The sequence below is a fragment of the Meleagris gallopavo genome, chromosome 22 (assembly GCF_905368555.1).
Source record: "Meleagris gallopavo chromosome 22, MGAL_WU_HG_1.1, whole genome shotgun sequence".
Taxonomy (NCBI): domain Eukaryota; kingdom Metazoa; phylum Chordata; class Aves; order Galliformes; family Phasianidae; genus Meleagris; species Meleagris gallopavo.
In genome coordinates, this window is record NC_139425.1 from 13,452,103 (window position 1) to 13,478,828 (window position 26,726).

The following is a 26,726-nucleotide window of genomic DNA, read 5'->3' on the forward strand; positions in this document are numbered from 1 at the left end:
ATGCAGAGGATAATTTGGAGCAGGGCAAAAGCACTAAATTAGAGGAGTGTGAGCTTGCAATCATTCCCTCTGATTATCTGTGCCAGGGGAGCCAAGTCAAAGATTCCCAAATGGTGGTGTGGTTTGGTGCAGTTTCTTAATGATGAATGACTTCATCATTCATGAATGAATCAAGTCAAACGTAGGACGAATAGTGAGACACATGAATGACTCTTATGACATTTGCAGTGTCTCAATCGGCGCTGATTTATTTAGGTGGTTTCTAAGTTTCTTAGGAAAGAGTGAGAATGACTAAATGAGGGGGGAGCCACTTCAAAGGAAGAGGAGTCAATGGTGAAAGTATTGTGACAGTTAAACCCCCCTGGGTTCAGTAGCTGTCATTATGAGCAATGCAGCATTGGAGATGTTGTCAGAGCCCAGCTCCAGGAGGCTCAGTAGCCCCAGGGCCAGAGGAGGCAGCGTGATGCACCCGGCACTGCTATCTGTCTGGCCAGATACCTCCTGCTGCCGGGGGGATGCTCACAGCCCCCTGGGGTTTCCCATTCCTGTGTGGAGGGAGTGGGCTCTGAAGGTGTCCATGGAGGTCATGCTGCTGGTGCTGAGCAGTTCCTGCCCTCAGATGTTGTGTGCAGAGCTTCAGTCACATGAGTCCCAGGTCTGCCCCATCACCCCAAAGTAAGGCTCGGCATTTCTGTAGGTAATGGTCACCGTCTAGCTGTCCTGCTGGCTTAGGTGTGTCCCTCAGTTCAAGTCCTTGGATATGGAGTAACTGTGTATTTGTACAAATTGATATTCGCTAAAGGCTGGAAACTGTCTGAAAACATGGGCTCTGGGCAGGTCCACAGAGCAGACTGGCATGGCTTGAATCAGATGAGGAGCAGGGCAAGTCAGAGAAGACTTCTGAGATTTATAGTTTTTAACTACATTATGCTGCCTTGTGTGTCTTTTTTCTTTAAAATTACATTAGTTTTTCCTTATTTGGTTTCTTCTTTACGCATATGCATTGGCTTTGAGTGGAGTGCAGTCTTTCTTGGAATGAGTACCAAGGTCAGCCAGCAGACAAGCCGTGAGGAGGGCTAACGTGAGGAGGGCTGGCTTGGAGGAGTAGCAGCTTTTAGTGCTCCTCTGACCAATTCTGTCATGCAGAACAGCATCTCTGCTCTTCAGAAACTACCATTGAGGGCGAGTGGCTGAGCACAAGGCTGGAAGAAACCTCTTCTGCGCGCAGCATTCTCAATAGGCAGCATCCCCCAGCAGTGCAAACCAGGTAGCCATTAATCCCAGTTAGACTGTAATATTTACAAGTCTTTTGTCAAGTTGTGGTCAATATAAGAAGACATTCATTTCCTCCCATGCATGCAATGAGAGATGTGCGCAGCCGATGGCTGGGCTCTTGCAGGAGCCTCCTGCTGCCACGCACAGCCGTGCTGCACCCAGGTGGCTCTGGGCTGAGGAATGGGAGCAATTAGCCAAGGGCTGTGTCTGCCCCGGCCTCACTGCAGAGGTTGCTCTGCTCGTTGTGTGTCCTCACCAAAACCTCTCAAGGATGTCTCTGTTCAGGACGCACGCTGATGCACAGCCAGCAGATGCACAGTGATCCGGGGACTCCCTGGCTGTGGCACACAAGCAAAAATGCTTTGGCTGACAAAGAAATGAGAAAATTAACTTTCTTGTCTTCAGAAAGCAGTGCGCGCCATCATGCCTGGATAGATGGAATTTGTTTTGATAGCAAAACAAGTTCTATGGAAACCATTGTGAACCCTGCAGTGAGGCTGCCCAGGAGAATTGGGGAAAGCCGCTTTTGTTTGTTGTGCTTGGCACTGTTTTGCTCTGGATGAAGATGCTTTAATTTTGTGGGGAGACCCAAGAGAGCATTCCTCTTTTTCCATACCAGAAAGCCTTCCAAGATGGCATAAGTGTCCCCTCTTTCCAGCTGCTCCTTTCCAAACACACTGTGCCTCCTAAAGATAGTCTTTACAGTGGCTGGGGCTGGTGGAAAACATGAAGCCTGCATGGATTAGCACAGGAATTCATTTGGGCTGACGAATTGGGTTTCCCTCTATAAACAGCACTAGTGTTTTCGTCTTCTGGACAGCACAGCAAACTTCACATCCTCTTGCTCCTCAGCCCGCCTCTCCCACACTGTGCATGCATCCAGCAGCCTGGTAACAGACACACGAGGTGCTGCTGCTGGGGGTGGAGAAGAGCAGACTTCCAGCGAGGCGTTCCCGGCCTCCCCCCTTCTCAGACGGTTTTTTTCCAACCCTTTAAAGAGATAGTGTGATTATTTTGTTTTCTTGGTTTATTTTTGTTTCCAGGTAAAAGGGGAAATTAATCCCTCCTCCTCTGGTTTAGTGACCTTCCAAGCAGCCCACGCTGTATATTTGTGCATTTACTTTGCAGCTTTATGTATCTTCAGCTGTGATACACTTATCAACTGCAGGAATCTGGGATTCTCTAAAGAGGGTTTTGTCTGCTCCTTTTCCCTGCAGACTTTGGGCTTTTTCTTTGCTCTTTTCCCAGTATTCCTCATGTTGGTTTGTAGGATTGTGCTGATTTTTGTAGCCCCCCGTGGGTGTGAGTGGCCAAGGAGCTGTGTCCAGAATCCCAGCTCGCTGCCCCTCCATCCTTCCCTTTCCTCCCTCCCTGCTGTAAATGCTCCATCAAGCCCTTCCCTGGCATTCTTCTAAACACTCCTTCTGCAACAAATGCACTTTTGTAGAGCTTATGCTTTCTTTTGTAGCTCACTGGGGTTATTATCACCTATCATTGTTTCCCTCCTTGCTCGGCAGTGCCAGTTCCTGCACTGAGCAGTGGTTCTGTCTGACTGTTCAGTCATGGATGATTTTGTCCAACTTACTGAGTATGGAATTAGAGTTGTGAGGACAAGAATTGGGGACTTGGGATTCAGCTGTCAAAGAGAAGAATGGTTTAAGAAGTAAAGCCCTATCTGTTAACCACACTTAATCATTGTAAAATCCAAACCCTGTTAAAAGTTCTTTCCTTGGAGGTAAGCCTCAGTGCTCTCTCCTACCCTTTAAGGCACTGGTGTAGGCATTGCCATACTTTCAGAAAAAGCAGTTGGAGCATGTTGGAGACAAGATGATGCAGTTGGCTGCAACTAAGATCTTTTCTATGCCACATTATTTGCTGTAGATGCCTGTTTGTGCAGGTCTTGATCACCACACTCCTCTTCTCTGGTGAGGTTATGATGGAGTTCCCAGAAGGGTGATGAGGAAGCTGCCCCCAGGACCCCAAGGGAGGAAGGTACTGGCCAGGACATGGACTGTCTCACTTTAAGCAGGCTCACTGAGTTTTTGCAGCTGGAGCATCAGCCATGCTGAACCACGCAAGGAAAACAAAACCCATCTGATTTCCAAAATACTAACAGCTGGATGCAGATGACATTACAGAATTTAAAAAAAAAAAAAAAAAAAAAAGTACAGTCAAACAAACCATTCTCGAGTTATTCTCTCCCTGTTCTGGTGCTGCCCCTGTGCAGCAGTGGGGCCAGATCAAGTGCCTTGTACAGGCAGTGAACAAGAAAGGCAGTCAGGGGGTATTTCTGGGGTACCCTTTTTGGGGGAGGGGAAATCCCCACCAGAGATGGCCAGCCCCTGGAACCATGAAAACTGCTTCTGTCTGCAGACACAAGACTGCAGGCCTTTGTATCTTCAGACCCTTCCAATCTCAGGCAGGGTCAGCAGTGACCAAACCCTCCCTGCAGCCTCAGCTGGCTGTTGCTAATACAGTGGTGATTTACAGCCCAAGTATGAGCTGTGCTTTTATTCTCAGTGCTGTTTGCAGCTGTACCTGGAGGAACCCGGGGAAGATAGCCCACAGTGTCACCAGCAAGGCAGGGGAGCAGCCACCATGCCCACAGCCCTCAGGGATGCTGGCACCTGGCTGGGCCATGGGATGGAACTGCTCCCAGGGCTGTCAGCAGGCATGGGGCACAGTTGTCAGCTCTGCAAATTTTTTTGCCCTCTTCTAGAACCCACTGCAGCCTGAGCCTGCTCTGAAGTGGTCATGGCTTTGCCTGCTTAAACTTGAACCAGATTTATCTTATCTTCTTGGCTGCGAAGGGGGAGGACCCAACCTCTTGAGTAGATCATTTTCATTTTTAGGTCTCTTGAGGGGGTGTTTTTGTAGCACAAAAAAAATCTTCTCTCCCCTTTACTGAGTACCTGTGTGTCTTCCTGATGCTGGGCTCAGGCTGGCAGCATCAGTCACTGAGTCATGTCACTGAGTGGTGACAGCAGGAAGGTCACATCATGGTGCTGCACTGTGAGCCTTCCTCATGGTGATGCAGGAGGCAGCACAACCACCTCACCGACAAATCAGCCCTTGCACCATCCCACCTCTGGGTATCCCTAAAGACAACCCCTGATTCCTTTTGTAAGACTCCCTTTGTTGTTGGTTGCCAAACTTTTTTCTATCTTCTGTGTCACGGAAATGCCAGTACAGCCCAGGCCAGATTCTGAGAGGTGATGTCTCTTTGTGTCTTTGTGTATTTTTTTTTAACTGGGCAGATGTCTCATTCACAGTGATTTAGTTGAGAGTAAGCTACCAAAATACCTTTTTAGATCTGGCCTTGCAGAAGATACCGGTGGCTTCATATGGTTTCATTACGCTGTGTGTGTAATGTGGGGCATTTCATTCATGTTGGCAGTCACTCTCCTTCTGAGACCACTCAGAAAGACATGCAGTGACCTTGGCCTTCAGATTTGCTACTGCTGTGTCTTCCAGCTGTCTGTGGCTAGTTCGCCAACTGCAAGACAGTGTTCCCATTCAGTCTGTGTTCCTAGCTGAAGGAATGGCCTGCCAATTGCTTTTGAATGTGTTCTGTAGTCCGATGAGATCACATCACACATAAGAAAGTTTTATCTTTATTTTAGGCAAGAGGGTGTTTTATCATAGTGTGGTTCCAAAGCCTTCGTCGTTGGCTTGGAATTCACCCAGGAAGTGTAGCAATGGGTGGTTAAATGCAAACTAATAGGTTCAATATGAGCTACGGACGCAGAGCTCGTGAGCTGGCTGTGCAAACTCGTGTATAGAGGAGAATGTTGTCATACAGCTGATGAGAACTTGGGAAGGATTAGGACAGTCTTGCTAGGTACTTGCAGCATGCTCCTGAGATGCTGCATTGAGCAAAGCATTTTGCATCCTGCCTGTGTTGTGTGAGGATGCACGCAGCTCAGAGACCTCACAAGTGGAAAATTTGGGATGGCTCATTAGATCCCGGGAAGGATTCCCTAGGGCAGTTTCTTTGGGTGGTTGTTCCTACATCTTGATCTAGAATTAGGATGGAGGTCTGCAAATAACTGTGGGCTCATTTTTGAACAAGTGTAGGTTATTGTGATGAGAGTAGGAATAGCCCTGGCTGCACTTCAACTAACGATAATCACTTCAACAGCATCTGGATATGGAGAAACTCAGTTCTCTGAGTCTCTGGTAACTTATAACCCCTCTGTTCTCCTCTCCTCCTTTTTTTCCTTTCATACTGAAAACAAAAATTTTCTCATTCACGCTGTTGACTCAGATTGAAACTTGTAAGTCTATGGATGATGCAGACACATTTTTCTGATGCTCTCAGGCTATTTCCCGTCAGAGGCTCCTGGCCTTCTTGAGGTGAGATGCAAAGTCAGTTACAGTCTCTGCTCCACATACTCTTTTGCACTCCTTTTAGTTATAGGTGCCTCTTAAAATTAGCTCTCCCTTTCCATTCATCACAGTCTGAACTGTGCATACACTCCACACTATTATCTATTGTTTTTATTGTTAGATTTTGGTATGGTAAAAACCCCTCATGGATGAGATCTCCCTTGTGACAGACACTGCCTTGATCCAAAGGAGAAAAAGTTCCTGCCTTTCAGGGCTTGCAGTCAAAGCCCAAAATAAAAGCTAACAGATGGATGTGTGCAGACAGGGAGCATCTTGTGCATGGCACCTCCTTAACCTTGTTATGTGAATTGTAACACCGTCAGTAACCACTTAAATATATTGAATGGTCTTTGCAGTGAACTTGGGACTTGTAGCTTTAAAAAGTTATTTGTTCTGTTGTCCTGGAGTGCCATCACGAAGACCCCCCAACCTCTGGCCATGCCCACACCGCTCTATCTCCTGCAAAGCAGTGCTCTGAACAGAACTCACCCCTCGATGCAAAGGGAGAAGGTCCTGCCTCCAAGCAGGCATTTGCTGAAGGATGGGGAGTTGTGATTGAAAAATATGTAATATGTAGTAGTACATAAAAGTAATTTCACGTTCCCATTCTCAGTGTTTTTCACTAAGGGTTCCTACTGCCCAAAAATCCTCTTTACAATAAGGCACATAAACATATGCCTTCTTCACACTTAGTGTTCCTAAGTGGTTTGTGAAAACAAAGTAATTGCAAACAGAAGGATATTTGCATGCTTGTTGCCTCTCAAAATTGTTCATAGGCCACGTGTGCATCTCTCCTGCTACCTTGGGACAGTGGTTCTCTGCTGTTTTCTCTTTAGAACCAGCTTCAACATTCAGACACGTTCATAGGGAAACCTGGTTTGCTGGACAGAAGCAGATTCTGCAAGAATCCACAAGCCCTGCAAAGTTAGGACACACCAAAGATAAGATGCCAGAGAATCAGAGCCAGTAAATAGTTCTCTGCATTAATAGACATAAGCACTAGTGCTCCAGGGAGGAAAATAGATTACATTATTGACTGTTCATCCTCTACAAAACTGCCTGAAGAGAAGGGTAGCACAGTTTGTTCCCCCTCAATTAAATATTTGTTAAATGGCTTGTTTCCCTTCAATTAAATATTTGTTCTGGTAGTTCCTTTATGACAGAAATATGAAAAGCAGCAGCACTGCCTATTCCTGTTACTTTCAGCTAATCCTGACCACGCTGAAACTGTTCTTCAGTTCCTACCCCCCATTTATTTCCTGTTTAAAAAAAAAATAAAAATTACAGCTTTCTCCCATCCATTCTTTATTCTGTTTTTTTTAAACACTTTACTGAATGAGTCACATCACCTCTCAGTAAATAGGTTAAATCTAGGAGAACGATGAAACTGCAAAGTGACATGTGAATAAGCAGTGCTATTGCTTGCGTGCCTTTCCTGCAGCAGTTACTATTTAGAGGCACTGTGGTATCTGTTAAGATTTCATTAGCGTTCAGACCTTGAGGCACAAGCTGCTGTAGGAAAAATTCATCACCAACCTCCTTTGGTTTTGCTGTTTTTAATCTAGAAGAAATGTGTGTTAGTACCGAGTGGCATTGCTTTCCTCAGCAGTTATGTAGCAAATTCACGAGGCCCGGCGTGCACAGACAGAAGTCGATGTGAGCACAGCCCAGCCTGGAGCTTTGCAGGGCGAGCTCAGGAGGTAGGAGTGAGAAAGCAGAGTCTGCTGCCTGGTATGTCTTAAGGCTCAGTCCATCAGTGTAGTATTTCTGTATTTGTTTAGCCAATAGTGTGGTTTAAGAAAATGAACTTCATCTCCTTCTGGTATCAGTTTTTGTATATTTATTTATGATGTGAGTCTTCTGCTTGGAATATTTTGCTCGGTCTCATTGCACGTTAACTAAAACTAAATACAAACTTCATCTTTTCTCAGTAACTTACTATCAACTAAAGAGAGCCAACTGCATGACTCAAACACGTGTCCTTCCCTTATGATTTCAGCCAAAACTCTCTGGCATTGGAGCACTGCAGAATGAAAGTCATATCTAAATATATGTGAGCAGAAAGTCAGTCAGTTAAAAAAAGACTTTGTTATGGAAAGCTACTACAAACCAAACCCACGGTGGCCTGGAGTTCCTCATCACACCCAGGCTGATCTAGTTTTCCACTTTCAAGGTACGCTTCCCAAAGTGGCTACTGACACAGAAGAGCTGCACAAAGCTGTCAGGCCCTGCTCCAGCCCCGGGGTGCTTTACTTAGCGACCGAGCAGACAAAGGGTAACTAAACAGAATATCTATCATCCTTTTAGCAAATTTAGTACCTGGAGGTATACTTTTCTCATAGCCAGCTGGTACAGATTCTTCCTCCATAGCGTAGACAGGGTTTGCACCTATCTTACTGTCTTCAGATTAAAAACAATGCTATTTGGGTACTGAAATCCATCAAGCAAACAGGAAATCACACTCAGGAGCACGATTAGTTCTTTCTCTTGCTGCTCCAGTCCACAACACGGAACAAGAAAGCCAGGGCATCGTGTGCACATGTCCTACAAATATCACACAACCCGCTGCCTGGAGACACTGCCCAGAAAGCTCAGCTCAATGGTTTCTAATAGATTGGCACGGGGATTCCATTGAATTAAACAGCAGAAACCAACATGGCACCTGATGAACCTTACAGTCCCTTCCTTCAGCTCACCATAACACAACGTTTGGCACCTGTTCCTCCAGGACAGCGTGTCATTTGTGCACTTTTGCACTCCTGGTTTCAGCCCCTTTATTACAGGGGTCCCCATAAACTGGTCTAGCAGGGAATTCAACAACCCATTAACACCCAGTTCTCTTCTTACTGATTAATTGTGTGAAAGTCCTTTAGCCATGGAAGTGTAGTGATTTTTTTTTTTTTTTTAAACTAATCACTCACAGGTTCAGGTGCAATTTATTACTGATTTCCAAGATTGTAACCATTTGTGTAACAAGCTGAAGTGAAGCATGGCAGAACAGGAGAGGCACCCTACAGCTCAACGCACGGCACGTGGTGCAGGGAGAGCAGCACGGATTTCCCATTACCCCTACCCATGCACCCCACTTTGCTTTGTATTGCTGAGGAAAAGTTTCCTGGAGGGAGCAGTTGGCAGAGTAACAATTTCTGCCCAAGGATTACATGTGAATAAAGAAACACAGAGGGATGTCTGTTGGAAGGACTAGCCGGGCTGCCTGTGGCCTTGCTGTAGCTGCCTGCTTCTCCCAGCAGTACTCAGCATCTCCAAGACACAGCACCCCAGGGCGAGGGCTGCTCCTCAGTCTGCTGCCTTCGGGTGCCATAAAATGAAGTCAGAACACATCATGATTTTTTTGAAGTGCTCTTGGTTGGTTCAACTTTGATCATCCTAATAGAAATCCAGCCTGGATGGGGCTGTGAGCACCTCGTCTAGAGGGAGGTGTCCCTGCCTATAGCAGGGAGGTGGAACGAGATGATCTTAAAGGTCCCTTCCAACCCAAACCATCCTATGGCTCTATCATTCTCTAAAATACTCAAGATTAATTTTTCTAGAGATACTGAGCGCTCCAGCCTTGATTGATGATTATGGGTTTAACGATGTTATGTTGGTGTCTTACACTGGTGCCTATTAGGAGCTCAGCACCTCATGCCTTTTGTAGATTGGGATTCAAGCTACCTACGGGCTTTAAAACATCCTTTAACACTCTCTGCTATGTCCAGGCTCATTCTGGGCAGGTCATCATCACTTCAGGTTCTTTTTTCTGTTAGCTAGTCATGAGGTATTTAAGTTCTAAGTGTGACCTTCACTGTCTTCTTGCATTCTTCAGCTTCAAGTAGACCTGGACTAGATCTGATCCCCTGGGGGAACGCTGGGCATGACCAGGGCCCTACAGCAAGGTGGGGGCACTGCAATGCTCCCAGCAGTGGAGTCCTGCTGTCCCTCCATGTACTGACCACTAGGTCATGCTTTTTGCTCAGTTTTAGCACAGACGTAGCATAGCAGTTGACTTTTGATCTTTTCTGGAAAAGAAACAGTACAGTGAAAGCACTCAAAATCTGTAAGATCTCTGGGGTGGTGCCACAGACAACTCTGTGCACTGAGTATTTCCTTCTTGATACTTCTGGTGTACAGTGCATTTAGGACACTGGGTGGTTATTTTTAGCAGAAATGCTAAATGCTCTTTTGCTGCAGACGCACCCAACTTCCTGTTAAAGATTTTGGGTATCATAGATACTGATCTTTTTGCATCTGTAATGCTATAATGTGAAAAGCAAAGCAATAATAGCAGATTGGCACAACCCTGGGCTTCAGCAGATGAGAACAAGCCCAAATACAGCAGCTGTGGACACAGAAACAAAGGAAGAAAAACTGCTTACCTTTGGAAGGCCTCCAGCATGCAGGGAACTCCTGTGAGATCCCTTTACCTCCACTGCCAACCCTTAAATGAGGGCTGGCAAGGGGTGGATCCTGGCTCCAGCCCTTCCATCACTCAGTGCATTGCATGCAGCTGAGCTCCCCTGGGCTGCCCTGCCTTCCCACCAGGTGCTCCATCACTGCTTCAGGCCGTGTCTCAGCATTTCTGCTTCAGCATCTCACTCTGGAACCACACTGAAATATAAAGGAAGGATTTTTGAATGTTATGAGTGCGATCTAGATCCTAGAAATCACAGAGAGTTTAGCTGTTGATTTCAGTTCGGACAGGCTTCAGCCAATAGTACGTATTTTAGTTAGATTCTGTTATCCAGCAGATATCTATATTATGATGTTAAATTCCTGGAAAGATGCCGATGAGTTTTGAGTCTGTTGAAACTCTTGCAGCATGCATCCATCGTAGGACTCAAATCAATTTGGAGCCCTCTTAGTTTGGTATCAGTAATTGCTTCCAACTTCTTCCATCTTCATAAGTAACAGAGATAGCACGACTGCTGTTGATCCAGATGGTGCTAAAGCAGTTTATAGTTTACACAGATATCACAGATTGCAAACAGGACAAAAAAGTTCCAGGATGCTTCTACTGAGGTTATTTTAATAAGGAATGAAAACCTGTAGAGTGGCAGACGTGTAATGAAAGTTAAACCTCGCAGCTGAGCACCCCTTGGCAGTTACACGTCCCAGTTTTCCAGAAAAAGCCTTTCACTGCTATTGATTTATGAAGACACGTCCCCGCCCTCCTATCTTTCCCCACTTTGTAGGATTTGGGCTCCTTGTGCCCGATTCACCTAAGTTTGTACTTACCAGTCAATTAGTTGCTCTGCTTGCATGTGCAGAGGCTGATTTTCCAGGATGCAGAGTATAAAATAGGCTGTGTACTGCGTGGTAGGTTCCAGTGTTTGATACGTGGCTGCACAGTCTGAGGGAGCCAACTAAAATATTTCTCTTCTATATATAGTCACCCGAAATCCAGCAGCAAAGACACATCTGAGACCTGTACTCAAGACTAGCTTACTTCTTAAGATGTACTTTTTCCTCCTTATTATTGGAATATTTTTTAAATTTCCACATGGTTTTGCAGGAAGTGCCTAATGCTTTCACGATAAATTTAAATCTAAAAAGACAAGACAGAAAAAAGCATCAGAATTTTTAATATTGCCATTTGATGAGAAAAGAAATCACTTTTGTTTGTGTTTGAAGGAAAGACCGTAACTTTCCTAACTTCTTTAGGCATATCTTTCCCGCTCTTTACAATCAAAGCAAGGTCTAATTTACACCGCCACTGTGCTTAGATCTCTTATTTGAAAGAAGGGACTGACTTTTGGTCTGGCATAAATGTGTCACGTTTTATTTGGGCCACGAGGATGATCCCATCAGTGACTTTAGCCAAAGGCAGCCACTGCTCTCTGACTTGGCTTAGGAGACGCTCCGACCTCCTGCACTCCTGAGGCTTTGGGCCAAACTGCCAGCATTGCTCTTCTGTATTGTGATCAGTGCAGGTCTGTATTTTTTTTGCATACTTATTTTTAGATAATATCAGTTGAGAAAAGAGGGGAAAAAAGGTAAAACCTCGTGCTGGATCTGAGCAAACAGAAAGGTCAGCGGTTAAGTTCTGCCTTATGTATTGTATATGCTGAAATGTCCTTTTAATAAATTAAAACACAAAATGAAAGAGTAGCTGAACGCTAGCATTTGGCCTTGCAACATAGGTCAAAGGTTACTTTTTTTTCTCAAAAACGGTTTTGCAAATCTTTTTCAGAGCTGATAGATACACACCTTAGCTGGATACAAAACATTATATGAAAAAGAATGACAGATCTTTGATCCAAGCAATCAAAAAGAAAGGTAATTGGTATTTTTCTGCCTTTTCTCCAGCTGTGTGTTTCTCTTAACCTTTATTTATTTATTTTTTCAATTTAAAAGTCATGCCCCTTTTTATTTGGCTTAGAGAGTTTAAAATCTCACTTCATTTAATTTTTTTCTCATTCTTTTTCTTCCCCACATGCGTACCACGGAGCTGTCCTGAATTAGCTGGGCCTTGGTGGGCAGGGAAGGAGAGATGGGGCTGCGCGTGCGGGGCGGAAGCATCCTGCTGCTCCCAGGCGGCAGCTAGGACATGGTTTGCCTGCTCACGTCTTCATGGCACGCTAAGAGCTCAGGGTTCAACTTTCCGGTCCCTGAAATGCCATCAGGCCTTCTCCACGTGTCTTGTGCTGCACGCATGTAAAACGCTTCCTGGCTGTATTAGCAGAGCAAATGTGGAATACCTGGGATCTCTGCCCAGCAGGGTGCTGCAGGGTGGAACCCGTGGAGGTCAGCTTTGCCCCTGATGGGACCCTCACTGCTGCAGGATCCTAAAACCCCAGACAGTGCCACGGATACGGTGCAGTGACTGTGTTGCCTCCACTGGTGTTATTCCAGACACATATGTGGAATGACACAGTAAAGTCGTTATTCCAGTGTGTTTGTGGATGTGTGTGTGCACGCATGCATATGAGTGTGTGTGCATGTATAATCAATTACAAGGAGCCTGACTCGTTGCCAGCTAAAATTGGAGACTGTTTTCTGTCTCTGGACAGAAGCTCGGATTTAATACAACCCACTATCATCCCACAAGTGAATACCCTCCAGATTTCTATCTGAGAAGATGCAAATTAGAGTCTTAAACATCTCTGAGGACTGGAGCCTGAGGGACTGACTAACCCAACAAAGCTGAGTGCTTAGGACAAGGGGGAACAGTTTTTAAGTAAAAGAGAGGAGGTTTAGGTTATGTGTAAAGAGGAAATTGTTTACTCAGAGGGTAGTGAGGCCCTGGCACAGCTGCCCAGAAAAGCTGTGGGTGCCCCATTCCTGGAGGCATTCAAGGCCAGGCTGGATGGGGCCCTGGGCAGCCTGGTCAGTGGCTGCCAGCCTGTGGCAAGAGGTTGGAACTGGATGGATGGGCTTTAAGGTCCCTTCCAACCCAAGCAATTCTGTGATTCTAACTTACACTTGAGAGACATTTTAACCATGTTACTGAAAGGAGATCTATGGGATCTCAGAATAGCAAGTTCAGTGCATGATCTCAGCTTCTTCTGAAGTGTAGATACATCTCAGTTTGCTCGTTTTGTTTACCCTGCTATTGAAACCCGAGTCACTGAGATTACACCTCAGTCTGGATTCATGTGCTCCCGAAATCTGAAGATGGGTGATGCCACCAGACTGTGTGGTAGTGACTCCAAGCAGTCTTGGAATCCATTTCTCCAAACATGCATATATTCATTAGATTAAGGGGCTCTGGTTGTAAATCAGGACTTTCCTTGCTGGATTTACACAGCCTTCCCTTGGAGCTCTAGCATTGCCCAGCCTTAACTGCCCCTCCTTCCCTATGCCACATGGATTTAGCAGGAATTCAGGGTGCCTACAGGACATTGAGGCCAACTGATAACAGGGACCGACCTTATCATTCAGAAACAACAAAAATCCAATTTGCAACTTGCAGCAGCTCACACAGAGGGAACCCAGCTATGCACTTGAGCATGGTCCTGCAGCACATCCACAGAGTTTGCATTCCACACCGTCCTGCTGCAACTGGAGCTCTGTTCAGATTGCTGTCCCTCTATAACCTCAGCCCACAAAACCTGCTGCTGACCTCCAGTGCAGCACGCAGGAGGGAAAGTGAAGCCTGCAGGCTGGGTGAGCCCATCACTGCACCGTCCCAGCTGCCTGGGGCTGCGAGCTGGACCGCACTCAGCAGGCTCGTGGTCTGCTGCTGCTGCTTTCACTTCACACCACGCTCAGGCTGGGAAGCAGAACCAAAAAGGGACCCCACAGAAGGCTTAGCAAGCCATTTAATTACCTGCTCCTTCACCTAATATTTAACCCTTCTTAGACCAAGATGACTGTCGGCTCTGATGTTTCCATTAGTCGTGGCTGCATTAGAAGAAAGGAAACTTGCACAGCATTTTTGGAACGCTGGCATGTCAATAAATAAATCGCCCCGCAGTCTCAGCCCACTCGTTTTTAGAAAGGAAATGACCCTGTGAGAGTGGGTGCCCACTTCTTTTACCTCACCGCTATTTTTAGCTGAGACGCCGAAAAATTTCCATTGAAGACCTGCTCCTCTCATTTCCTGGGTAGAGCAAACAGGAAACCCTTCTGACAGCGCAGGAGGGCCGGGCCTGAAAGTAGACCGACCTCACCTCCCTCTGGCTGCTTGCTCGCACTGCAGCACACCGAGCACTGCTGCGATGTGATCCGTGTGCGCGGCTGCACCCCGCCGCTGGGGCGGAGCAGAAAGCCGGGCAGCAGGAGAGGGCAGGCTGTGCTCGGCACGTGCGCTGTGCAGCAGGCACCAACTAGTTGAAATCGGGCTTCTCCTGGCTGGAATGAGAAAGAAGAGCTGAAATCCAGGCTGTTTGCGCAGGGATTTTTGAGCACAGAGGGTGGAAAGTGCTGTCCTTGTGTCGCAGCACGCAGCAGAGAGCAGGGCGGCTCGTAGTCCTTGAGGAGTACAGGCATACAGCAGAGAGCAAGGTGGAGCTTCACATTAAGCAGATACTTCATTTTTTTCTGGGATAAGTTCCATTGCTTATAGAGAGATTTCAAACTAATAGTCATACCTCTTAAAAATTGTCGCATGTGCTCTCCCAGAGATAGTAAGAGATTGGGCACAATATTATAATAGCGATAAATTGCCACTTTTCATAAACATTTCTTGTTTATTTGTAGAACTGTGGAGTCTTACAGCTGCATACCTGTCAGTCAGGCTTGGGTGAGGAATTGCTTTGTTTTGAATTAGTCTGTGGCTTAGCATTGAAATAACAATGGGAAAAATAATTTAGATTTGGATTCTGAAGCCTTAGAAAATTTGGCCTTTTTTTTTTTTTTTTAAGACAAATTTGTCAGAGGAAATAAGCAGTTTCCAAACGGAGGATCCCCCCAGTGAATACAGCACTGAGCAGCTGCATGGAAACAGCCCCAAAACAGGCAGTTCTGGAGTTTGGCACCAAAGCACTCATCTTTTAGGTCTCTCCTAACAAAGTCACTGCCTAGATAGAAAGCTTGTGCTACGAGGGACCTGGCACCTTTGTTCAGGTTGTTTTAAACAGAGAATTAAGTGATTCGGTGTCTTCTGCTGAGCCTTACTGACAAACCTGTTCCAGCCTCTCAGACTGTTAGAGCAGTGCACTGAAATTTGTTTCTGCTGCAGCCTGCAAACAAACTAGAACAAAAATGTGGACCGAATAGAGGCACCGGTGAGGTGTTTTTCAAAAGAAAAGAAACACGAAAAAGCCAACAGCTGAATTGAAGCCTCTGTCTTTTCAGCACTACCCACTTTATCTCCTCCAAGTCAGGCCCTCCTCTATTCAGAGTATTCTCATCTCATCCTGGAGAGAAATGTTGCCATGTTCAGATGCTTACACCTTGGTCTCAGTTTGCCCGGATGGAGGAGCTGTCTGTGAAGGAGGGCTGTGCTACGCAGGGGATGCAGTGTGTGCCAGGGACATGGAACAGGTTGTCAGTTGTGTTTTCGTGGCACTTGAAGCATGCCGAACACCACCTCAGCCCCCTCTCTCCTCTCCTTCCCTCTTGCTTGCCAAAAGCGTGTGGCATGGATTATTTGGCCAACGTTCTTTTTAGTTTTAATCAAAAAGTTACAGTAAGAACAGAGAGAGGATGTTCTGAATTAACGGCAGGCTGCCCAAGGACTGCTTTTACTTCTCGTGACTTTGAAGTGCTCTTAACATTTCTTCCTCTTTCTTTTATTTCACAGTTAACGAAATTATCAGGAAGGAATTTTCTGGACTCCCTGCCAGAAATCAGACATAGAAGAAGATTTGTGAGACAGCTTCTACCAAATCCTTCCATAACTGACCTCTTAGATCCTTCCAGTGCCCCTGCAACCTCCTGCTTCCTTAACTGTTCATCTCAAGGCACCAGTTCAATGCAAGGAACAATGTATTGGCATCAAGCTGACAGCCTTGACTAAGCAACTCGCCACCTCTCTCTGTAAACATGGAAAAGGGCACCCTTCCTTTCGTCCAAAGATCGCATTGTTCTCATGTAACAGAGCATCTGTCTGAGGAAACACTTCAAGCCTGCTGCAAAAATCTAGCTGTGTATCGATGCATCTATCTCAGAATAAGGGAGAAGTAGATGGCACTCCTGAACGCCACACAAAGCAAGGGAGGTTATATATTAGTCTTTTTATTTGGGTGGGGTGGGAAACAAGGGAAGAAAGAGTAATATATTCCGTAAAAGAGCAGCAGCACTGTGCAGCTCACTAACAGTGGCTTGCCTTCCAGGTCGCAAAGCCCTTCTGAAAAATTCTGTTGTAGGAAACTGAGGCAGCTCAAGCTCACTCTGCCTTTATCCAGTCTGGGAGCAGAAGTTGTATTTTCTGACCCCGAGCACCGTGATCAGTATTTCAAGCAATAGATGTCAACAGAACCCGGGAGTTTTCTCCATTTTTTCTTGTCAGAATGAACAGGGATTTGATGGAGAAGGATGCTCTGGAGAGCCAGTGAAAAGAGCAGTTCAGCAGCTGTTACACCTATCTCAAGGTAAATGAAACCCACGTAAACAGAGATGAATGTATAGGAGTCACAGTAAACCCAAATATTTTGTGACCCATCCTCATTTAGGCAGTGTACAAACACATCTTACATATTTTCTCCCTAATAAATTGCTGCTGCTTCTTCTCATGTAGAGCCCGCTCTTGGCTGGTACCTTGTCTCATGTAGCAGCTGTAATGTTTAACCACACAAGCTGCAGAGGAAAATAATTGCATTTCACAGAAGCTGTATGTTCCAGAAAAAGTATACACTTACAATTCTCTGTCTCTTTAGCACTGCAAAGCTACCAGCAGCTTCTGGAAAGGTTAAAGTTCCATGCGAGGTAGCTTGTAATGTTTTGCTTTGTGTGTTTGAATGTAATGTACTGACAAATGCTTGTCACGGTAAGAGCTGCCTGCAGCCTGCAGCCGTACAGCTCGCGAGTTTGTGACGTTTCTCAGTGCATCTCTGGTACCCCAGTGGGATGAAAGCACACCTGGAGTGGCTGATCTCTGCAGTGAGAGGCTGCTGCTCTGTGGGCAGCAGTGGTTTGTGAATGAGGAAAGCTGCACTGTTCCAGGCACTGAGCCTGAACTCATAGAAAACACAGCAAACCCGCCCTGTTCTCAGCTGCTTCACAGCAGACTTCAGCCGTGTGCCCACGTGCTCACAGCAGCCACTGGGCCATGTGAATTTGAAGACCAGCAGAGCAGCTGCCTGGTTTGTTCCCCAGTACTGCAAGAAAGATGCTTGCACCAATCCCACAGACTTCAGCAGGGATAAAACTGGGGCTGCGGTGCCTGCTGCATAGTTCAGTTATTGATAGTTAAACAGCATTTATACTGCACAGCACTTCAGCTGGTTCACACGCCTCAGAGGAGCTACTTTTTCAATTGTTTTTAACCCTCCATATTGTTGGAATCGACCATCTGTTATGTAATTTTAATGCATTTTAATGGATTTTTCATTTTGAAAACTTGCTAATGCCAACAGTTGCCTGTCAGAAATTCTTTACTGCAGCCGAGCAAAAGAAGAGCCCAGATGGGTCTCTGCCTGGAAGTACCAGAAATGGCCATCTAGTTTTCCCTGATCCAACCTGTAAGGGTAAGACAGGAGAAATGAAAAAGTAAAAACAAAAATCCATTCAGAGCAAACCAAAGTCCCCAGGGAACTGACAGAAACATTTCTTTTGCTGGATCTCAAACGAAATACTAAAGAATGTGAGCTGCTTTGCAAGACTGGAACTTGCTGCTTTGCTGGTGGCTGTCAGAATACAGCTGGCCGTGGCAGTGCCCTCAGTCAGATCCCACACACCGAATCCCCAGCTGCCCTCCCTGCAGCATGCAGTTGCACTACGTGTGTTTGTGCTCTTGACTGATTTTAATCGTCATTTTTTGTCTCCCAGTGACCATTTAAACATCTTTCTCCCCTTGCTGCTCTGTGCATAACCTTATAAAGCAGACAGGAAGGCGTGGAGCCTTACAGAAGGCAGCGAGCCCTCAGCAGGAGCCACGCAGGCTGACCCCGAGCCCTGCAGGGCTCCTGAGCAGGATGTGCCCTTACCTGAGCATGAACTGGAAGGTCGGATGCATGCTGCTCTGGGGTGTTCTTTTGGGCAGTTTGCTTTGGAGAGCAGGAGGGGGGTTTATACATATATATTTAATATATGCTACAAGTGCTTTACTCGTGCTTGCACTAGCTGTATTTCCTCCTCCTTTCTAAAGGCATAGATACTAATCTGGACGTGTGTTAGAGTAGGGGCATATACATCTGTCTATATACTATAACCACATAAGTGTGGATGGTTATATATATACATGTACACATCCATCTGTGCTTCTCTCTGACCCACACACCAGTCCTACAGCTGGCTGCAGCCACGCAGACCTGCTGCCACACAAAGCCAGCAGCTGGAGCGAGGGTTCGTATGATGTATATAATATAGACTACATTTTAGTGGTTCTATTTACAGCTGCGTCAGGTCAGGCTGTGCTACTCTTACCTGCTTTTACACCAACCGTTAGTTACATAGAACAGCTTTAACCACTTTATATTTATTTCTGGAGAGAAGGAGTCTCCTCAGACATAGCGATATACGTTGTTGTCTCTTTTTAAAAAGAAAACAGATATGTTACAGATATATAGCTAGGCTGAAGAACTTCAGAATATGCATACTAAATTATTTCCTGTTCTTGCTGAGCAGTGTTCCTCCAGTATTAATACTCGTGGCATAACACGCCTCGCTCTCTCTCTTAGAAGCATTAGGTTAACCTCGGAAGAGTTAATGCCATTCTGTGAGCAATTCGTTCTCACTTTATCTGGAAGATAGCCATATTTGCACATGAGGAAATTCTGTCTTTCCTCAGTTATCTGAATGTTTCACCACAGTGCCTTCCTGCCATTGTACCAAAGGCCTCCTTGTGTGCAGGGTGTACAACTCTAATGCGTTTTCCATCAAAGTTATACCATGTGAAGTACGTGGGGCTCATTGGAACTCAGAGTTCATCTCTTTCTTTTTTCTGTGCGTGTGCATTTTTTTACTTCGTTTTTTCCATCCGAGCTTTGGCTGCAAGTACAGGATGAGCTTCTATAAACGTCTGCATCAAATATATGAATGCGTAAAATAAAACCATCGTTCACGATGTGTAAACAGTCTAAGAGTGGAATGGGAGTGGACAGATACCAGGGAGATGTTTTTGTGTCAGTTACGAGTGTCGGAAGCACAGTTTGCCAGGAGAGGAGTTGCTCGTGAATGCAATGAAATGCGAAGTCCCGTTTTTGTTTTTCTCCGTGAGAATAAGCAAAGTGGAAGATCTGAGCTGTGATGGGTGAAGGTGTCTAATGTACGTGTTGTTACTGGGAGAAAGAATGTAGAAGAGCCATGGGTTTTGCACTTGCTTTATTTGTATCCATGTAAATATGTATCACTTCCATTCTTCTTGTAGGGATACGGCATTTTCTGAATGTAGAATATTTCCAAAAACAGCACTATGTTATTCTCTATTGTATAAAATGCTGCTGCTTTATAACATATCTAAAACAGTTCTCAAATTAGCTAGCATGTTTTTAAAATGTATTTTGTAATCCGTATCTTTACCAAAAAAAGTGTCTATGCTTTTGGTCTGGCCAAATATGCAACGCCTTTTGGATTAAGGATAGTATTTATAAAGGATGGATCTTCATTTGTCGATGCGCGTTAATTTTCTATGCAATTGTTGTGGAATTGTTACTGCCCCCAAAAGTCGTGTTTGATCCATTTTCCAAAGACTTCAAAGACAGCTTTAAACACTTTCAAAGCATGTTTCTAAATATTTCAATCTTTTTATCCCCATATTTCTTTCCAAATTGCTTTCTAATAGAGAACAATTATCTGCCAGATGGGATTCAAGAAAACGACTCCCATCTTATTTTCAGATTTTGAATTGATTCACATCTTCATAAAGCCTACACCATGTGAAATCACCTGGTGTTCGCGTTTACCTGCAGTTCTCTTGGTTATTCACATGACATTTGGGTGAACTGCAGATTCTCCAGAAATTGACTGTTCTCCTCGTTGTTTACATCGCACTGATTCCATGTGTGTGTGTGAGGCATCTCACAGTGCCTGCTGTGACACACGGGGGTGACAGTCCTCAATTCATCTCAGTTCAGAATGAGTAATCCACCTTTTTGGAAGCCGGCATCTGTCTTTCACATCTGCTACTTTTATCAGTGCAGCAGGTGACAGTCGGTAGGAATTCCTTTAACACCACTCAGTATCTAACCCATCTGGTCTAAGCCATTTGTTTTGCCATTTTCCTTGTTCCTGGTATACGGAAATAAATAAATTGGGACCAAACCAACATCGCAGTGCAAATTGGAAATGAAGATGCTGACATTCTAATAGATCAAACGAGTGGTCACCTGGGGAAGAAGTTCATGTTTCTTTCCAATAACTCACTCAGAACAGCCAAATGGGGCAGAAAGTTCTAGAATGGCTGAGTCACCAAATGAATAATGTTCTGTGTCACCAGCGGTGCGCCGGTGGGATGAGCAGTCATTCCTCCAGAGCTGCAAGGACTGAAGTGCTGCTGTTGTGGCAGTGCTGCCAGCCCCTGAACACAGCAGTGTGGTGAGAGCTGGGATGCACAGCCAGGTACCTGACAGGGGCACTGCTGTGTCCTGGCTGGGACCTGTGTGTGTGTGTGAGATGATGATGTGTTCCCCTGGCTCAGGACGCCCAGGTCTCCTTGCAGACACTCTCTGTGCAAAGCCCTGTTAGCAGACATACATGCAAGAAAGCAATCCTCTCTCAGATCATTCTAGCAGATGTCTTTTTAATCAAACTGTTTGTTCAAAAGCCTAACTTTAAGAACTGAAAGAGTTCATATCATTTACATTCCTACAACATGGTTAACCTCCAATGTAATTTTTTTGCTATCGTCTGTAAAATATTTTTATATATTGCCTGTACTGTGGTAGTTTAGCAATAAATGAGAGGATATCATCTGCTGCACGAGTGTTTGGTGTATTCTTAAACACCTTTCTCTCCCTTGACAAACAAATACCGAGGGGGTGATCCCCCACACGTGTCCCATCTCCCCCAGAATACAGTGACATGTAAGGCTCTCAGAGCACGCAGTGCTTCCTTGGAAATGAGATGCCTGGCATTCCCTTGAATGGAGATCCCATTCCATTTCTGTAGATGAGTTTGATTCGTACAGGGATACCTCAGTGAACTTCATTTGCTGTTATTGCCTGCTTTTCCTCATTTCATTCCCTACCCCTCACTGCCACCCCAGCAAAAAGCAGCAGACAATCCCCACCGACAGGCACTCTGCAGGGCTTCCCTCTCATTACAGCATTCATTCATAATAATGAGTAAATGCCCTTCCCCAGCAGTATAAGGTTTTCGGAGACAGGGATGTGCTCTCTTTAATTTTTCTTCATCTAAATCTTTGTTCTGCATTTCTCTACTGGAGACACTTAAAGATGCATTTTCGTACCTCTGGAAGGATGCCCAGGGCCCATTATGTCTCAGTAAGAGTTGAGTTTATACAGCACACAATTAAAGACATTTACCTTAACAAAATCAATATTATCCTTTGCATTTAAAAACAGAGATTTCAAACCATATTTGATGCATTTGTTGGACACGGAGCAAGTACTTTGCTTTGCTTATTCACAGAAGCCTCAGAGAAAGAGCCATGTGGAAGTTCTTAACTCAGAGTGCCCCATACAAAGGCTGGGAAGCTCATAAACCAGGAAGGCTTCGCCAGCAAAGAAGCTGTTACTGGCTGGGGGAGAACATTTTATGATGAGCAAATATACAGCACACAGGATTTTAGCTTTATTCAGCAACAGGAAAATTTAAGTAACTTAACCTGGAAATTCCACAGCTAAGGGCTGAGAACTTGAGCACCTGAGCTGATGCTCTGGCTTTAATTTATATCTTTGGTCCAAATGAAAAGACTGCAATGGCACCCCAGATTTTTAGCCTCAACAGGAAATTTCCTGGATTTGTAGACTTTACTCACTCCTTTATGCCCCTTCAGCACAGCTGATTTTTTTCCCATTTTACTTCTTGTGGTAGCAGCAAAGGAGACCAAGTCACGTTTCTAATGAACATCTGGGTTTCGTACAAGGACTCGCTTGTTCGCGTGCTCAATTGTGTAAATACGTGATTTACAAATAAGTTCCTTTTTTTTTTTTTTAAATACGGATGCAATTTACTCAATTTTAGAAGCTGCCCCTCAGCTTCATGCCAGATTTTTTTCTAAAAGCATCACCACTGTCTCCTTCAGGTGGCTGCTCGGAAGCAGTGCACAGCCATCCACCTGTCCCGGCCCTGGCTCTGCTCAGCCAGGCAGCACACAGCAGTGCATGGAGCAGAGGCAGTGCCTGTTGCAGATGCACAGACACTGATCTGTTTGTGCACTGCAGCCTGATGGCCACAACACCCAGAGCTTACCGTGGCTTTTGAATGAAGCAAACTCAGAGGCCCAAGCTTACCGAGCAGGGCTGAGACTCAGAGTGTCAGTTTCTAGAGAAACCCAGCTAAAAGCAGGGCAGAGGTAGGGGTTCCTTTTGGCACTCGGTGACACCGAGCTCCTCGCTGTGACCCTCCCCCAGGTACGTGCTGGGGATGGAAGCTGCTGACATGAAGGGTCCGGAGGGCTTCTGTCGGCCCAAGCAAATTTGTCATGCTTGCTTTCTGTAACGCCGCTGGAAGCTGTGAGAGCCACGAAGACCTCCCTGGGAGGCTGATAGAGACGGCATGGAGGAGCGCTGAAATCCGAGGCCGGCAGCTGTTTAATTTCTTGGCTTTCATCTTAGGATTCGCTGAAGGGGAGGGGAAGGACACAGAGAGCCCTTTCCTTTGAGTTGCAGTGGCCGCCGTGCAGCTCAGACTGGCATTAGCAGCAAAGTGCCTTTCCTGTTGTTTTTCAGTTTTCCAATTCTAAAACAATTCTGCAAATCAGGATCCTCACTGGCCACATACACACGGCATTGCAAGAAAGCATTCTGGCTTCACTTACCTTTAAAAAAGGCCACATAACATAAGGAATAAATGGGAGGAATATACACAACTGAGCCATACCCACACATCTTACATTTTCTACTCTTCCTTACGGGAAGGGGATCGCTAACACTGTGCCTCACAACAGAACCGCTCCCTCTGCGCGGCGGGCTGGGGCCGAGGCGGTCTGTACCAAATCTGCTCGAGGTGCTTCTTCCGAGCGACAAGAGCGCACGGGGCGGCGCGGCGGCTGCGTGCGGAGCGGAGCCTCGCTGCCACCTGCAGGGCAGCTCCCGCACCGCCCCGCTCCGCTCCCGTGGCCCCTCCGCGGTTCCCAGCCCTCGTTCCCCGGCTCTCGCAGCGCCAAGAGCAGAAGGGCGTCATGGCTGTGCCCGCTGTTTTGTGTGGAAAGCCGTGTTTCTCTGTCCTCCACGCAGCTCGGACCGCCTCGCCCCGCTCTGTTCCCTGGGCTGGGAACCCCGCGCTGAGCTCTGCTGCTGTGTTTCGTGCAGCCAGCGATCAGAGTGGGTGATGCCTCTCCTATTATAAAATACTAATTAAGAGCTGCAGCAGCTCTTTATTAAACCGGTGTTTGCACAGCTGCTGTGGCAGTGGGTGACATCCCAACTCTCCCAGCACTGCACGCTCCCATCAGCCAACAGCCTCATTTCACAGATGGGAAAACCGTACCGGGAGCAGCTGGCAGCCTCAGCTGGGCTGGTGGGCACTGCTGGGCACCACTGCGGCTGCTGAATGCTGGCATGGGAAGGATGGGTGCAGACAACGGCCACTCTGCTGTCCTGTCACTATCAGCCCTTGTAAAAAGTCAGTCCCCCTCCTTTTAAGCAGTGGAAGGCCACAGCAAGGTCAGGTCTCGCTGGAAGCTTCCCTTCTGCAGGTTGAACATCCCCCATTCCCTCAACCTGTCTCCATGGCAGGGGAGCTCCAGCCCTTTGAGCATCTCCGTGCCCTCCTCTGGCCCCACTCCAGCAGCCCCACATCTCTCTGTGCTGGGTGCCCAGGCCTGGACACAGTGCTCCAGAAGGGGCCTCACGAGGGCAGAGCTAAAGGGGCCGGTCCCTCCCTGCCCACTGCCAGCCCTCTGTTAATGCAGCTCACGGTGCCGTCAGCCTTCGGGGCTGCAAACGCACAGATTCCCAAAGTTCTGGTGGGCTGCAACCATCCCGTACTGAGGAACAGTCCTGCCAAACGTGGGCTGGCTCCAGGCACTGAAAGGTGAGCAGCTGCCACCCTGCCGGCCCCTGCAATGGCCTGGCACAGAAATCACTGCTCACGTTAACATTGTTGCTGTTGGCACCAGGTACCTGGTGCAGGGAAGGAGAAACATAACCCTGTTATTCTGCTGTCCTTTGTTTCTGATTTATGGCTCCCTCAAAAGTAAAAGTGAGAGGTATTCACTTGTGGTATGTGGTAGAAAGTGGGATTTCAGGACTGGCCAAAATACCTCCTCCTACATTTGCTGCAAAGGCAGCAAATTCCACGTTATTTCCTCTTCAATGGGTACAAAATTTGCATGCTAAAAAGACGGCACTGGGGAGTTGTTAGGAGCAAATATTCAAGGACTGTTTTCCACCCTGTGATAATGTAGTCTTGTCAATGAGTGCTCAGCCCCAGATCTCACTCTTTAAGGGATGAGGTTCCTCTCCTAGTATGCCGACGTTATACCTACTGCTCACTGCTGCTTTGGGGGTTTCTTCTTCTGCCAAATTCTGCTCTGCAGGATTAAAGCAATCTGAATGGAAGCACGAGCTCAGGACAGGGGATGCTTTGCAATCCCTGATTTGGATTCTATAGCATGAACCAAATTTCCAAGGGAGCAGAGGTACTCCATGAAAGCAGGACTCTGAAAAGCACAGTAACAGGCAACATACATGAGGGAGTCAACCTGTGTGAGTAGGCAGATGTGAACAGAACACGTCCCTGTACAGACCTGATCATTCTGATCCAGTTCATTGCCTTCAGCTTTGTTACAGTTTGAAAGATTAACAGGGTGAAGGGCGGTACAGGAATGTAACAGCAAAAGGACCAGCAGAGATAGGATGGTATTCCACAGGAAAAGTGAAGGTGCTCACCAGTCTCCAAAGATCTCAGCTTGCAGAAGGGGCTCTACAAGGGAGGGATCTCCAACCAGAGACGGTTCCCCACTACAGTCAGCCCTTAAATGAGGTCTAAGAGAGGTGCAGCCAGGCTCCACCCCTCCCACTCAGCTGAATTGCCTTCACCTGTGCTCCCATGGCTGACCAGGTCCTTTCCCCAGGTGCTCAATCAGTGGTTCAGGCTGGGTCTCAACAGTTCCCATACAAGCTTCAGTTAGAATTTATGTCTTAATGATGCTCCAGAACTCAGCATTTTGCATTTCTCCCTCTGCAACACTACAGCTGTCCAAGATGCAGAACCAAGGTGCTGAAGTTAAAACTTGCATGAATTACAGGGGCATATTTATTAATTAGTTTAATTGAATTCTGCCTCCACACACCTCACACCATCTCTTGGTTCCTGCTTTCCTTTGCACATACCCTCTATGAGAGCCCAGAGGTTTTGTCCCCATACAGCTGCAGCCCCAGACAACCTTACATCTGTCAGACATAGGCTGAGGCTGGCTGTGCTCTGCCCGGCGAGCTGGGAGCCCTCAGCTGCACTGTGCCTACACGGAGCAGCTTAAAGCCATTTCTTCCTGCCCATCTCTGCGTAACACTGAGTGCCTATCTCTGGAGCAGTGGCTCTGATGGGCCCCAGCAGAGCACTCAGCACTGCTCTCAGCAGCACTGCAGTGCGCACAGAGCCGCCGACAGCATCGGGGCAGCATCCCACAGTGGTTTTGTTCTGCCTTAGAAAGAGAAAAGGAGGGGGGGAGGAGGGGAGATTCATCCCGTGAAGCATTTTCCTTGGTTGCTGAGAGACATCTGACTTTAAATCTCCCTAATGAATAAACACAGTGCACTTAATTTTGTTTATGAAAACAGATTTATAGTGATGGCGAAAAGGATGAGTCAGTGCCCTGACTGCAGGGGTGTGCTGCAGCTGGAGACACTCACTGAAAAGCAATGCCTCGGAAACCAGAAGAACTCTCCTCTCAGACGGTGCCAAGAGATGCAATTCCTCCTCTAACAAAAACCACCAGGATGCGGGGAGAGGGCTGAGGCACGCTCACGGCCAGGCAGTGGGCTGTTGAGCAAGCACTGCCATTGCTATGAAGAAGTTGAGAATTTGTGAATGAGTGCGGTGCAATGCAGTGCTGCACACACCCAGTGCACGACCTGGGCAGGGCTGGCAGGGCTGGGCAGTGCTGCTGCAGCCCTGGGGATGCTCAGCAGAACGAGGGAGGTCCGGTTCTGAGCTTCCCCAGTGGGACACATTGCTGACACCACTGCGGCCAAAAGTGAGTGAAAAGACACAGAGACCTGGAACTGACGTGAGGGTTTCCTGGTTTGGTGAAGCTCCTGGGGCTTTAAACATTTGTAGGTCACTCCACAAGTAATGCATCCTATTTATTTCCATGCAAACTACAACAGATACAAGAAGCATGGTATCACTAATTGACAGAGCAAATTCTCAGCTACAAAACACTACTTTTC

The 26,726-nt window shown here is 46.6% G+C and overlaps 1 protein-coding gene and 1 long non-coding RNA gene across 7 annotated transcripts in view; one reads left to right on the plus strand and one right to left on the minus strand.

The window, feature by feature from the left end:
- Positions 1-21,124, plus strand: part of NFATC2 (nuclear factor of activated T cells 2) — an 88,085-nt gene extending 66,961 nt beyond the window's left edge. For 5 of the 6 annotated variants that reach the window (XM_085241252.1, XM_085241254.1, XM_085241249.1 and 2 more), the window contains exon 10: positions 15,851-21,124. In XM_085241252.1, coding sequence (XP_085097378.1) covers positions 15,851-15,906 — 56 coding nt within the window. In that variant the 3' untranslated portion in view covers positions 15,907-21,124. Of the gene's footprint in view, positions 1-11,854; positions 11,941-15,850 lie in introns of all 6 variants that reach the window. The other variant, XM_085241251.1, reaches the window with a different exon arrangement.
- Positions 6,316-11,527, minus strand: LOC146542993 (uncharacterized). The gene is made up of 3 exons (XR_014887664.1): positions 10,900-11,527; positions 10,041-10,272; positions 6,316-9,683 (listed from the first exon to the last, which is right to left on the minus strand). It is a non-coding gene; the product is annotated as an uncharacterized LOC146542993 (long non-coding RNA).
- Positions 21,125-26,726: the final 5,602 nt, after the last annotated feature.